This window comes from Vidua chalybeata, chromosome 6, assembly GCF_026979565.1.
Source record: "Vidua chalybeata isolate OUT-0048 chromosome 6, bVidCha1 merged haplotype, whole genome shotgun sequence".
Lineage (NCBI taxonomy): Eukaryota > Metazoa > Chordata > Aves > Passeriformes > Viduidae > Vidua > Vidua chalybeata.
Window position 1 is genome coordinate 57,459,354 of NC_071535.1, and position 14,863 is coordinate 57,474,216.

General features: G+C 41.2%; 2 protein-coding genes across 12 annotated transcripts in view; both read left to right on the plus strand.

Annotated features, from left to right (window-relative positions):
• The first annotated feature begins 744 nt into the window (after positions 1-744).
• LYVE1 (lymphatic vessel endothelial hyaluronan receptor 1) lies at positions 745-11,435 on the plus strand. The gene is made up of 6 exons (XM_053946907.1): positions 745-1,092; positions 4,524-4,683; positions 4,789-4,928; positions 7,191-7,493; positions 8,260-8,338; positions 9,061-11,435. Exons 1-6 carry the CDS (start codon positions 1,011-1,013, stop codon positions 9,245-9,247), a joined length of 951 nt encoding a protein of 316 aa, XP_053802882.1. The 5' UTR covers positions 745-1,010; the 3' UTR covers positions 9,248-11,435.
• Positions 11,436-13,060: 1,625 nt separating this feature from the next.
• Positions 13,061-14,863, plus strand: part of RNF141 (ring finger protein 141) — an 87,563-nt gene continuing 85,760 nt past the window's right edge. For 9 of the 11 annotated variants that reach the window (XM_053946090.1, XM_053946091.1, XM_053946093.1 and 6 more), the window contains exon 1: positions 13,992-14,595. The gene's annotated coding sequence lies outside the window, so the exon portion shown is untranslated. Of the gene's footprint in view, positions 13,149-13,446; positions 14,596-14,863 lie in introns of those variants that run through there. The other 2 variants (XM_053946083.1, XM_053946082.1) reach the window with 2 other exon arrangements.

Below are 14,863 nucleotides of genomic sequence, written 5' to 3' on the forward strand. Positions count from 1 at the left end.
GAACACCTTTGAACTGTAAAGAACAGTGAGGCATTGAACAAGAGGAAATATTAGAGGAAACGTTAGGAATCTCACTGGAAATCTTTGAGAACAGGTTAGGCAAACATCTGTCAGCAATACGTAGGTACAACAGACATGACTGACACTAAAGGAATTAGCCCATCCCTTGAACTCCATTCCTGCTCTGTGTTTATTGGAACCTCTGGGAAAAAAAATCTGCTAAGACTTCTTGAAGATTTTCTAAATTATAGCTGAGAGGATCATCTGTGTTTTGAATCAATCCAAGGGAATTGCTGTTTGTTGGAATGTCACAAAAGGCAGCAGTGATGGCACTGGCTGCCACCTCTGTACCTATAGTCTCAAAAGGAATCTTATTTACAGTAGTGTAGTAGTGTATCTGCAAATCTCTTAAAAAATAAGTTTTATATTACCTCTGTGTTGTGGGAACTACTTTTGCACTGGAACTCTAAGGGAAAAAAAAAAAGTAAAATTACTCCATCAAGACAAATAGGACAGTGGGGAATGGATGCCTTTCCAATTCCAATAAAAAAGAAAAATCTTGTGTGGCATATTGTGATACAATAGAAGATTTGTTTTATTTACCAGATGAATAGACAACATGAATAATGATCTGTTCATCAGTAAAACAGGAAAAAATAGCAAAAGAAAAACTTCTTTCGAAGTGTTTACTGACTTAGCAGTCTGACAGCCTTATCTCCCTTCCTCAGCCGTGCTTTGTGAATCAGCAGCAGTGACATTTTCCAGCCATCCCCACATGAAAGCCAGTGGAAAGGGTGATGAGGGATTTCCGCTCCGTGACCTCGCCCTGCAGTGGGACAGTCACCACACTGCCTCTGGCATTCTTTCTATGAAGCACTGCAGTGACAGCCGAAGTTGCTTTCCAGAAGTCATCTCATCATCTGACAGCATCCAATACCTTAACTTTCCTTAGCACAGGAGACAAACTACCTTGAATTTCCTACTTTTCTGAGTTTTCCAAGCTGGTGACAATGGCAAATGATCTTGGAGTTACCTCAGCAGTGTCTTTCATCTGGGTTATGATGTTCCTGGCTCAAAATTACTTTGTAACAGGTATGTAAAGTTCCACTTTTTAAAGTCTTGGAAAAAGTAGCTGGATTTACAAACAAAAATGTGGAGAAGGAATGTGTGTAAAAAAATGTGTTTCTAGCAGAGGAAGCCACAGGGCTTTGAGAATACAGTGCAACAAAAACTGGCATGTAGGGAAACTTTCATTGTTGGTCTAATTCAATTGCTGAAAATGCTGAAGCCTTTCAATCTAAATGCCACAGAACTGCTTATTTTAAAGTTCTGGTATTGCATTTAGGATTAAGTTCAGAACAATTGAAATGTAACTTTATTTTGTATAGTTTTAAATACCAGAGCAAAATATGACACCAGTTCTCTTTCAAATTCCATTATTAACTTGACAGAATCCATCCTTACTGCAGTAGCTGCTGGGATATTTGCAGAAGCACAATGCACACCAGAAGCCTCCAGATCCTTCACCGTTTTCCAAGGATTTAATGCTTGTTCTATTTCTGTTAAAGAACATATACAGTTACTGCAGACAATTGATTTTCTCACCTACTGAAAGACTTCTGGATTGAGTGAATTAGATGCTCAAGTCCTGTTGAAATTCCACAGGACTGGAGTACCTAACAACAGCAGTATCCTCTAGCAAAACCAACACTACAATTTCCACTGGGGAAAAGGAGAGCTTGAGAAAGTACCCTTCCTTGGGACACCTTCTCATGCATTCTCATGGCTCCAGGAGCTCCAGTTAAGCTCAGGGCTGATCTCCAGCTGTGTCTTGGAGCTGTTTTGTGGTAGTGATTTGCTGTCTGGGCTTTTTCCCTCCTGTAGCAATTTGCTGTCTGGGCTTCGCATATGGACTCTGGATTTAGGCTGTAGGTAACCTTGTCTCCAGGATAGACTTCAGGCATGTGTAGAACCATCTCCTGCTGTTCTCAAATGGACTTTCTGGATGTCTGACTCGTGGTCTTCCTCTCTGGGTGGCAGTGAAACCTGCCACCGTCCCCACCGTGGTGCTGTTGAGGTGCTGTGGGACTGTGCCCGTCACCCTCTGCTCCTGGCCCCCTTCCTTGTGGAGCAACCTCATGCTTGCTGCTCCCTGACACCAGCAGCCAAAGGGAATTCTAATAAATCAGAGTGAAGGTTAGACACAAGGCAAAGAGAAAAACAACAGCTGCCCCCCCAAAAAAAAACCAAAAAGGGAACTAATACATAACAAGACCAACATCCACAGCTTACAAAAACTGAACTATTTTCTTCCTGTTCTATGGCAACATTGTCTTGCTGTGAGATTCTTCTGTCTAGGTCTTCTCACTTATTTCAGTAAACCGAATTTTTAACCCAAGACCAAAATACTGAGCAGAATGTGCCAGTATTAGGTTACCTAAATAGAGCAGAGCTTAAAGTACAGCTATGTGCAGCTCGTGGACCAAAAAGGATAATGTACTTCTAAAGGATTAGTCTGCCTCCTGCACAAACTCAGTCATCTTTAGAACAGAGTTCAGAGGTGATTTAATGAGCTATGATGAGACTAGAAAAAGCTACTTCCTCACAGTGTGAAATTTGGATTCCTTCCTCACAGTGTGAAATTCATAACTTTTACAAAATGTATCATTAAGTCACTGTTTTGTTTTAAAAGGCCTAGCAAATTTTAAGACACAATTTTGGTCCATATCCTAAAGTCACTTTTCTTATAATTTGCAACCTAAGTTTCTGGCACTGAATTTCTATATTATGCTGTGTATCTAATCTGCAATACACGTGAAAATATTTGTCCTGTAATTGAATGATTAATGAGTGTAGCAGTTCACAAGTACCTCGGTAATTTTCTAAGATTTCATTAAATTCCTTTCAGTCAGCTGCTCAGCTTTATTTGAAATTTGTAAAGTTGGTCATTGAGAAGCTTCCTTTCTCAACATTACATTTTTTAAAAGTTGTGTTGGCTCAAATCTGAAGATAGGAAAATAATAGACTAAATAAGTAGACTTGAAGTCCTTGCTAACAGCACACACAGCTTCACTGGGCACCAGGGCTTCTCTGCATCCCCCTGCAATGTGTTTGGGCTTGACTTATGTTCAGGTCAGGGCTGGATGCAGCCACAATTTGTCTGAGGGCACTGCTCAAGGGTTCAGTGGCTTTCCCTCTCTGCTGAGATAAAGCCACCTGATTCAAAGACAGGTTTTCCAAATATTTAAACTAAATGTAAGGACAGCAGAGATGCATCATTTTCCAAAAGCCATTTCCAGCCCCACCACACCCAGTGGGAGCAGGAGCTAAAAGCCTGTCTGGTTTCTAAGCACTCCACACAAGCTTAGTCACCTTTTATCCCCTTCTCATCACAAGAGTGGCTTGGCTGCCAGTTCTATCTTTTCATTCATAAAATTCAGTTTAACTTGTCTTGTTAAGAAGTCGTGGGGTGGATTTGGAGGCATCACTTCATCCTGCCTTGAGAGTTTATGGACTGCCTGCATTCTGAAGCACAGATTTTGTGAAATACACGTTAGCGCACGCACCTAGTGAATACAGTCTGACAAACATATTGAGCAAGGAAGTAACACCTGTGGCTGGTGGTTATCTGACATGTCTGTAATGAAATGCTGAAATGTTTCATTTGACAGGGCAATTACTGTATGTAACTCCAAAGAATATTTTTTTTCCAGTAAATGCACCCAGTGAAATGGAGGGAAAATAGTAATACCCTTTATCCTTATTTGTGCCAAATCCTGAATTTTTGTCCTATGCCCTTAACACAGATGAGAAAGAAGAGCAGGTGTAACCTGAGCTATGCACTTGCTGGTGCAAGTGTCACAAAGAGTGTGCCAGCTGTGGCTATTTAAAAAGCTGGATGAACTGCCTGGAAAAGTGTTACATTCACCTGGCCTATCTCCTCTTTTCCTGCTGCCTGCCAAACACAGTAAATGGAACACTTGACAGTGGCTGAGGGGTGGAAGCATCATGCAAAGCTAGGAAAAAAAAAAGAAAAAAGAGTATAGGAGGAATAAAGAACATCAAAGCTAGGAAAAAAAAAAAGAAAAAAGAGTTTAGGAGGAATAAGGAACATCAGAAATTATAAAATTTTTTATTGTCTTATTGGTATATTAATTTCATGAAAAATTATGTGTAACTTCTTTGCTGTTATGTACCTTACCATCTCAATAAGAAGGGTGTCATAACAGAATCAATGCCTTGGTGCAACAGCTAGCTTGAATTCATTTCAAAAAAGAAAAGAGAAAAAAAGGCTGTATATGCATTTAGTCTAATGAGTCAAGCCTCTTGAAATCCCAGACTATTGTGTTTTAAAAATACATTATATTTTTAAAATATGTCTTTTATGCTAGAAATTAGTTTTCTGCTATCCTCAAGCTAGAAATTTTAAAAAAATGTTCAATTCAGTTGATCTTAAATTCTTCATGAGGAATAAATGTTAATATTCAAATACTAACCTTGACTATTTTATGGCTTAATTACAGGTTCCATTAATTCACCTTGCAGGATCAAGGGTATAGGAATTTATCTTGATCAGAAAGCGAATTTTTCAGAAGCAAGTAAAGGATGTAATTCATTCAACCTAGAGTTGGCAAGTAAAATACAAGTTGAAGAGGCTTTGAAACATGGCTTTGAAACATGCAAGTATGTGCCATCAGTTAGTGGCCCACTGCTTTAGTGAACACCTTCACACATAGCTGAGGCTGGTGATAAATCTCATACTAAAAGCACTGATCCTTTTTATTGTAGCTATGGATGGGTGAAAGATGGATTTGCTGTTATTCCTCGGATAACATCCAACCAGAAATGTGGTCAGGGAAAAACTGGAATAGCACAATGGAATGCTGGCAAGGATAAAAAATTTCATCTCTACTGTTTCAATTCCTCAGGTATGTAAGCATGACAACTGCATTTTCTGTGTGTTTTGGATTATATTAGATTATTTTTAATCTGCATGAAAAAATCATAAAAGTGAGTAATTTCCTATAATTTGTTGACCCTTTCCCCCCAGTCTTAAACATTGTCCAGCTCTTCTTAGCTCAGAAGCTTCCAAGGAATGCAGAAGGTGAATTCAGTTAATCCCAATTAACAGTGCTGTGCTGCCATTAAAGCTCTAGAGGAAAAGTTGCTTTTCCCATTACTTAATGTTGACTCAATGTTTTTAATATTTTTTGATTATTTGGGTATGATAATTTTAAAAAGAGTGACTTAATCTTTAATCAGGGTGTCTGTGTGTGAGGTGTCTGTCTGCTCTTGCAAAAAGGCTAAGAGTGGGGTACTTCAGGAAAATTGGAATTTTTTTTTTTTATAAAGGGAGGTCTATCCATTAAGTCAAATTAAATTATAAGCCAGAACTGCCAAGAGACCATAAAATTAATTAGATTCCTAATCAGTAAAATCCAACCGTTCTTTTTAATTTGCATCACCCTAAGTGTGAAAAGACCTGCCCTTCCCCTCACTGGCTATTTACAGACTGAATCCAACAGTAGAACTTGGGCCTTGATATATCAAGTTACACCTCAGCACAATAGGTCAATATTGTTTCTTAAAGGCTTCTACTAAAAATAAGTAACTAGAAATGTTATGTTCCTATTTGCATCCCATCTCTATGGTTATTACATGACAAATATCTCAATAATTAGACCCACAAAAAGGATAATTTCATTATTTACAATCAGTTCCTAGACTTTGCCAATGAGTTTTAGATAACAAGAGCAAGAGGATATGTAAAAAATCCTGAAAGTTTTCAGGAACACTGTGTGAACAAGGGTTGGAAAGCAGGAGAAAGATGGAGATGCAGAGATGTAAAGACCTGAGACCCTGCCTGATAACTGTGAACATTGGAGGCTCCAAAGAGACTGAGGATAAAGCTGCAGAGAGAAGGCCTATGCCACATTCACTGCATGAAATGTCTGTTATTCTGCATCAAAAGTGTTGGGTAGATTGGGTAATGCTAAAGAGGCAGCAAATAACTCCAAATTATTTGTTTTGTTTTGCTTAAATTAAAAGAAAATAAATACATATATACTGTTAGAGTATGTGAAGAAAGTAAAGCTTGCTCAATGGTTAGAAAACCATTAAATGTCTCTTTCACATTGGGATGATTCTGCAGTCCTTTTTCTTAATTTCCAAACTGTTGCCTGTTCTAGGCATTTCTTTCAATTTCATTCCATTTCATTTCAAAGTATTTGTCAGAAGCTCATTTTGTCAATTTTCTTGTGCCATAAAACTTGCCAAAAGCTCTTGAAAAACCATAGTGGGAAAAGTGTCAAGCCCTTGCCCTTTGGCATTTCATTCTGTAAAGGTGACTGCGTCATCAGACTTCCCAAAGGGATTCACTTGGAAAACATCGTTTCCCTGGTATTTATGTTAACCTGATTGTTACTTTAGTGAAATTGTTATAGCTTTACATAATGCAGAATTTCACTAGCAAAGTAGAATTTTCACATTTTCACAGGAGCCTGATTTAGAACTCAGCTTTTCCAATTCCATATAAAACTTCACTTGCACCTACATTTTTATACAGACAACATCCACTTCTATTAAATTACTTAATTTCTGAAAATTACTTATTTTTCTTCAAACCTGAAGTTTTTTACTTCCCATTCTCTCCTCCCCACTTACAATCAAATCTCTTTATTATCTCATACTGGTGCCTGATTTATTTGAAATTTTATGGGCAACATTATTTTACAGGAAATCAAATTAATTTTTCAAGTATCAACAGTACATGCATATATTTGAACATATATATATATAATATAATTGAAATACTTTTTAACATTGAACCTGCAGTTAAGCTGGTTCAATGTTAAACCTCCTGCTCTGTAGGAGGTTATGCTGTTGGGTTTTATGTGCAGTATTACTCTAAGTAGTTTTCATGAGGGATATAGTCTTTGGTATGGAATCATAAAATGAGTACCACAGTTACTCAAAGGAGTGTGTGTGAGTAATGATAAAAGCTGTATAATCTAAGTTGTAACCACATGTTTGAAATAGGATATATTTGCCTGGTTTGGGTAAAGCTTTTGTGAACAAAAAAAAAATATTCCAGAAGGAAAAGACTGAGGAACAATTTCAATAAATGTGTGTGCAGTATGTACAAAACTGCATCCAACACAAATTTTATATATTTCTTTTCCCTGCTGCAGATGTCCAGATTAATTCATGTCAACCAGACCCAACTACAACCTCATTTCCTTTATCAACTGCATCAAGGGACTTAGCTGCATATTCAGCCTCTGATTTGACTGAGAATATCACAACAGTGCCCATTGAGACTGTGACTGAGTCAGAACAATTCCTGAAAAAGAGATTTCGTGTCGTATGTGTGACTGAAACACTCTTACCAACAGAGGGGCCCACCACACCAATGCCAGAGGAGCACTCGCCCACTGACTCTCCCAAGCACACTCCCCACCTGGCCTTTAAGAATGATGCTGTTGTTTTTGGAGGTAAAGGCCTTATGTGGTAGTTATTTAATGAAAAGAGCTAATTATGTAGAAGTCAGTAGTCAAACAGTTCACTGCTGTTTTTGTTTGCTGTTCCAGTGTCCATTTTGATAAAGCTGAACCTGGAGGCAGAATAGGAGTGTTTTGGTTTTGCAGAACAAGGCTTAAAGGGCAGAGGATTTAAAAATAGTTTTTAAGAAGAACTAAGATCTGATTTTATACTTTATGATAAATTTTAATATGAAATGGTGTAAGTTCATTCTGGTTAATGTGATTTGGGGTAAAAAAAAATTCTAAAAAAATCTTGGCAAACACTCTCAGTGTAATGGAAAACTCACCAGGCTTTTAAAACTAAAAGAAGCCAAGAAAGTTTGAAGAAGAATTGTTCTTGATATACAAGGTGTGAGTAAGCAATCCTAATGCACAGCAGTGCAGAAACAGACCAAATATGAGGAAAGGCATGCTAACTGTAAGAATAGTTAAGAACAAGAATCTGTTCTTCAAGCAGGTTGTAAAAACCCTCCAATGAGCAGATTAGACAAGTATCTGTCAGGGATTGCCCAAATACCAGTTTTAGGCTATCCTGAAAGAAATGAGCAGGAGTAACTCACCTTTTGATCTTCCTAATATTCTATTCTTCAGTTCACATGTATGTACTCTTATAATAGGCTGGTTTTAGAAGAATCCAGACTTTTGCTCTTAAGCCTTCAGAACATCAGCTTTAAGTACATAAATAAAAACACTGTGCTTATATCACTTTTATCTCCAGGTATCCCCACGGCACTTCTTGTACTGGCAATCATCTTCTTCATTATTTCTGTTGTTCTAGCAGTCTGTTATATCAAAAAGTAAGTTGCTTTTATTTTTTTTCCCTCTCTTGGAGTGAACTAACTTCTAGAGTGCAATCACTGAATATTTAAAATACACACTAAAGAGCAGAGAAGTAATGATGATGACATAATAGTGTTGCACAAATTTTACAAATCTTAAACCCTGTTTTTATGCAGATAAGTTTGTTGTTGCTGTTGCCATTCCCTGCTTTAGAAAAGCAACACAAAAAATATTGCCTTCTTTTAACTGGTCAATCATGCCTAGTGTGAAACATTTCCAATTGTGTCAAAATAGCAACACTGAAATGTGATCTCTTGATACATAAACCTGTTCATGCAGTTCTATCCTTTTTTTTTTCCCTGTGTCACACTCAAGGTGAAAGTTTTTATTATTGCACTATGGTTTTTCTCAGAAAAAATAATTGTTGAACTCATTTGTCAAACTTAGACCTTCAGTACAGTACATCATTAAATGCTACTAAAAAGTGTGCAGTTCTCACACCCCAGCCCAGACAACTTTATCATTGTGTACCACAAATCCTGAATACACATTGTCTGTTTTTTTAAAAAATACCAAAATATTTCTTCAGAAAGCACACTGCTGGAAAAAGCACAATGATCTAGCATGCCACTATCCTCTGAGAGACTTCTGCTTGAGTATGGTAATTTAATTCTAGCTGTTTGAGTACTACCAAACTATGCCAGTATTTCTGCTTTACTATCTTTTTTTCTTTTTAAAGGTACAAGAAAACCTTACCATTTTTAAACAAGAATCAGCAAAAAGAAACCGTTGTAACTACTGCTCTGAAAGAGACAAAATCAAATGACCAAACACCTGAGAAGGAAACACAGAATAATGGAAATAAGATAGAAGAGTGTAAAACTAAGCCTGAGGCCACAGTAAAATGTCTAGAAGCAGAAGTTTAAAGGGAAGAATGTACAGTTCTTGATGGAAGTATAAAATAAAGCATACAGAACTTAGTGCTTTTAAACATAAGTGATTGTAAATACTCATATTTTCTCTATCTTTAACATGTGAAACCTTGGTTTTTTAATAATTACATCTTTGGCAACAAATATTCTTGCAGAGGAACATCTTATTTACTTGAAATAAATTCTACAAATCCATATTACAGCTCATTTTTCATCTTTAATAAAGAAGCAATTAGAAATATGCTATTAACAACATGCACTACATTAACTATTTGCATGGACTTCAGATCAATATATAACAAAAAGGTTTTTATATCTGGCTGGAGGATGTCTGCTAGCCTAGTGCCTAAAATAAAATGCTGACACTGTAGTTCTTTCTCATGTAGATTAGCTTATTTCCATTCAGTAGTTGCATGCTGCTTTAAAAATGTCTGTTTACAAACAGAAGAAACAGTTCTGTTTACAAGGGAGTAAAAACTCAAAGGATTAACCCACTGTCATTCAAATGCCCAAAGAAGGGTACAAAGATGCTGATATATATATATATATACACACAGCAATGAATAACTTACTTAGATACCTTCATTGTACCATAATTTACTGTTTTATTTATTGAAACCATTATTATTCTTCCACATGAGATATTTGACAGAGGGGGACAAAAAATCCTTGAACAAGACTTATAATGGAGATCTTTTGTGTGTATTTAAGTGTGGCTTTCATAATAAAGGTCTCAGGTGATATGGGATGTCTGTGGTGCTCCCTAAAAAATAAACTGTGGTGGATATGTTTGTCTGGACAATTTATTCTCATGAAAACTGTCTCGTGGTAAAAGGAATTCATAGAACCATAATGTTACAGAAGTAGTTAGTTGTTATAACAGCATTAGCAGTTTATCAAATATTTTCCTGAATAAAGAATTTCGATAACTTATCTTTATGTTTGAAGGAGGTTGTTATGCCAAAGAAAGACTTCTTTCCTCCATCAGGCAGCTTTAAAAACATAGTCTTAGATGATAATAAATAATAATAATTTTTTAAATAGCAATAGAACTGGTCACCTATATTGTGTTTTCAACAGTGTAGGATACTGGACTACAAACTTGGATATTTTTCGTTCACATAATTTTTAAAATGCCCAGTGTTTATACATTCCACTAGTAATGATTTATAGTGTAGTTCTAGCATTGTACTTAAGAGATTCCCTGGGTTGTTTTTTGTTTTCTTGCCTTTTTTTTTTTTTTTTTTTTTGATAGTTCAGAAATATTTTATGGCTCCAAGTGATTCAGTACAGCTCTAAAAACTGCTCATTTCAGATGTCCATCAGCAGAATTTTAGCAGAAAAATGTGCAACAGAGAACAGCACTAGACACAGCTTTCCCAGCCAGTTAAGTAACTCCTCTCCTTGCAAAATATCACAATAACACCTTGTGTCCTGAATGGAATTGCTCTGTGAGGAGCAGACAGCACAAGAAAGGCCATCAGGAAGAGCCACAGCCACCAGCCATGAAGGTGCCAGAGTAGCAAACAGGCCTAAGGACACAGGCAAACATAGTGGATTCCAGGTAGTTTAGGAATTTTTTTAATCTCCCTTCTGCCTCTCTTTTCCATGTTTTAGATATTAGAAATTACCTGTTTCTCTATTCTTTTCCCTACAGCCAAGAGATAATGTTGCTTCTGTTTCAGAGCTAAATAAGGCTGCTTTTTTCCCCTGAGTTGTTTAATTGCTAAAAAAAAAAAAATTATCCTGTTTTAATAAGATATTGCCTTAACCTCTAAGTGTCTTATTTTATCATGTACCTTAAAAACTCAGCATTCATCCCACTGCTACCTGACCAATGCACATGGTTTGATCTGCCCTCCATTTCACTACCCAATTTATGCCAACACCACAATGGCTAAAGGAGCTGTTACACTGCTGTGTATGGAATAAAGGCAGCTCTAAGTACTAATCAAAAAGGACTCTATTTGATATTGCTCTATGCAGTTAGCACAACTCAGTCACATTGGAATTGGAAAGTACAAAACATTCCTGCTCATTGTTTAATGGAATTGCAAGGGATGCACTACTACAATGCAAACAGGAAGCATTTATTTAAGTACCTAGACCAAGAGTGTCAAACACCAAACCCTTAACTAGAGGTAGCAGAAACTTAAGAGAAATTCTTCATTATGTTTCTGATTTTTCTCAAGTGTTGTGCTTTTTTTTTTTTTTTTTTTTTTTTTTACGAGACCTTCTCAACAGTTCTGAAGCTCCTTGATGTGCCAGAGCTGCTCAAGCACCTTGGACAAATAACTCATCCCAGTGAGCAGGGGAGCACAGTCTGTACTTGTCACTTGATGGTAACACCACTCAGATTCCCACACTGTGGCTACAGATGTTTGCTGACCTTAGGCAAAAGGGGTGCGTGGCCTGCAGGAAATACAGCAAGGTTTCCAGTCCAGCCCAATCCCTGTCTGGCATATAGGGATGCCTTTGGTGTGGGAAGTACGTGTGTCCATGTGTGAACAGAAGCAGGCAGGAAGGGGAAGTACTACTCCTTTTCTCCTCTTAAAATTAAGGAAAAAAAAAAAGTATAATTAAATATTGCAGCATCAGGATATGGATGACCCAGAGGATGTTCTAGGATGTCTGTTTCTCAATGGCTTGTTGTCATTTATGGGTATTGGGGCTTTTTGTTGTGAAGAGGTCAGTGAGCATTGACCTTTGCCACTCACATCCACCACCCACATCCTCCCTGCAGACCGGGATTTGCACCAGCAGCTGTGGCCTGGAATGATCCCACTGAGCCAGGCACTCAGCATCATTTAAATCACTATTTAATAGAGCTCACAGTTAAGAGTGAAGGCACTGTGAATCCTAGGCAGTGCAGCACTGAGTGTGCATCTGCTGAGGGTACAGCAAGGTGAAAAGTGATCCCATTTTTGTCAGTCCAGCTATTAGAGAGTGTTTCTTAAACAAACCAGCTCTATACAGCACTTCTGCTGTGTGTCAGAATGGATGATGAGTGTGACCAGAAGGAGCAGGGCAGGGATTGTCCCCCTTCACTGGACACTGCTGAGGCCACACCTCGAGTGCTGTGACCTGTTCTGGGCCCCTTAGGAAGGACATTGAGGGGCTGGAGCGAGCCCAGAGAAGGGCAATGGAGCTGGGGAAGGGCCGGGAGCAAAACCATGATGAGGGAGCTAGGGGTGTTTAGCCTGGGGAAAAGGAGGCTCAGGGATGACCTTATCACGCTCTACAACTGCCTGAGAGGAAGCTGTGACCAGGAGGGGGTCGGGCTCTTCTCCCAGGAAAGCAGCGACAGGATGAGAGGACATAGGCTGTGCCAGGGGAGTTTCAGGTTCGACAGTAGCAGGAATTTCTTCATAGAAAGGTTGATCAGACATCGAAATGGGCTGCCCAGGGAGGTGGTGGAGTCACCGTCCCTGCAGGTGTTTAAGGAACGACTGGACTTGGCACTCATTGCCACGGTCTGGTTGACACGGTGGTGTTCGGTCACAGGCCGGACTCGATGCTATCAGAGGCCCTTTCCAACCTAACCGATCCTGTGATTCTAAGGACGTCCCGGCGGGGCCCGCTCCGCTCAGCGGCAACGCCACCGCGGGCTGCCCTGGGTGCAGCGGCCATACGGGCGGGACCAGGAGGGAGGGGAGGACGCGGCGGGCAGTGAGCGGCGCAGGGGCCGCTGTGAGGGCGGCGCTGAGGGCAGAGCCGCCCGGGCCCCGCTCCCGCCGCGCGTCCGCCGTGTCCCGGCAACGGCGCGAGCCGCGCGCGTGCGTCACCCCCGCGCGCCGCCGCCGAGCGCGCGCCTGCGCGGCGCGGGGGAGCGGCCGCGGCGCTGCGGTGCCCGTGGGGCGGCGGCGGCTCCTCCGCGGGACGGGCCCGGGATGCGGTGAGCTGGGCGGGACCCCCCCCCCCCTCCCCGCCGCCCCTCGGGCGCCGAGCGCAAGGCCCGGCCCGGGGGAAGCCGGCGGGTGCGGGCAGGGCCGGGCGGGGGGAGCGGGCGGGGCGGCCGTGACGCAGCCGGGCTGAGCGCGGCCCGTCCCGCGCCCGGCGCGGGGGGCCGGCGCCGGGGGAGGGCGGGCGGGGCGCGCCTGGGCCGTGAGGGGCTGTGTCCGGGCCGTCCGCGCCGCTCGGGGCGCCTCGTGGGTCAGCGGGTGACGCGGGGTGTGCGGGGTCTTGAGGGGTGAACAATAAGGAATATTTCCTTGGAAGGGACTCACAGGGATCAAAGCCCAACTCCTGTCCCTGCACAGGACACCCCAAGAGTCACTCCATGTGCCTGAGAGCGATGTCCAAACGCTTCTTGAACTCTCTCAGGCTTGGTGCGGTGACCGCTGCCCTGGGGACTGTTCCGGTGCTCGACCACCCTTGGGGTGGAACTTCTCCCGATATCCAGTTCTGCAGACATCCTTGCGTGTGTTTCTCCCCAAACTTTTCAGTGCTGGGATTTAGGTGCTGAGCTCGGCTGGCCCGCAGGAGGCACGGGGAGCTCGGGAGAGCACAAGCCCGGGAGATCCGGGAGGAGGTGTCTGGACGGTGACAGGTTGTGCTGCTGACGTGCGGGCCTGGGCGTGTGCTCACCGGAGACTCCCCGGAGAGCGGGGCAGGAGGCGACTGGAGCCGTATCGGGAAGGAGAAAAGTGGCTGGAGGGGGAGCATATCTGTGTGGGAACAGAAATTGGTCGCGATTCCAGCCGTAAATTGGAACCTTACTGTGGTGAAATTGCGTAGTACTTCAGTATGCTCTGACAGGAGCTCGCTTGGTGTGCTGTGTTTTTCTCGCACCGTGCTGAGATCTCAACAGCTGTGAATTTTGTTCTGGGCGGGGTTAAGCCCAAGTGCTGCTCCAGCTACCTGCAGGGCAAAGTGCTGCTTTCTCTGTGATGCCTCCCATCAGGAGTTTGTAACGCAGCTCCTGTCAGACTGCTCCGTGTGGGAGTTTAGGTGGATGTTCTGCAGTTCCCTTGCCCTCGCACACCTCTGTCTGTAGAAGTCTTAAAAGGGCCTGACACAACTGGTTTGCTTGACAAACAATGAACTCTGCAAAGAGGCATTTTGGGGGAAGTCAATTGCAGGGGGACCAAGGGAAGTAAGTAGATAAATACTCAGAGGGCATGGCATTAATCCTTTGGCAGACTTTTGGGGACAAAGATTTGGGTGTGAAGGAAAGATGAAGTAAGTTGGAGTTGGAGACATTTGAGCAAGTCAGTTCTGTAATACAGCCTGAAGATGAGTGTTTTGTGTGGATTGGGAGGTCTCCCAATTGGTTTATACTCACATGGATTCCTTGGCTTACCAGTTTCAGAATGCTGTGGGAGCTCTTTTAATCTGCCAATGTAAGTTTGATGTAAGAAAGCTGATTCCTGATGTGATGTCTATGTATAAACAGACATTGATGTGCTTATTTGCAGACATTCTGATAGTCACACGCACGAGTATTTAGAATAAACAAAGATTGTCATAAATTACCATTGTCATCTTAAGATTTTTTTTTTCCATTCCATTGGATGTATTTATATATGTGTGTGTTGGAGCTGAATCTGTGGGGAAAGTTATCTCAATTTAATATAATTAAATATTAATAAGCAAAATAGTACATTTCTG

Bases quoted from the DNA above. Each gene is read 5' to 3' on its own strand.
- LYVE1 (XM_053946907.1), top strand. From the start codon at position 1,011: ATGGCAAATGATCTTGGAGTTACCTCAGCAGTGTCTTTCATCTGGGTT. The intron at 4,929-7,190 runs GTATGTAAGCAT...TCCCTGCTGCAG, and splicing joins CTACTGTTTCAATTCCTCAG to ATGTCCAGATTAATTCATGT. The intron at 7,494-8,259 runs GTAAAGGCCTTA...TTTTATCTCCAG, and splicing joins TGATGCTGTTGTTTTTGGAG to GTATCCCCACGGCACTTCTT.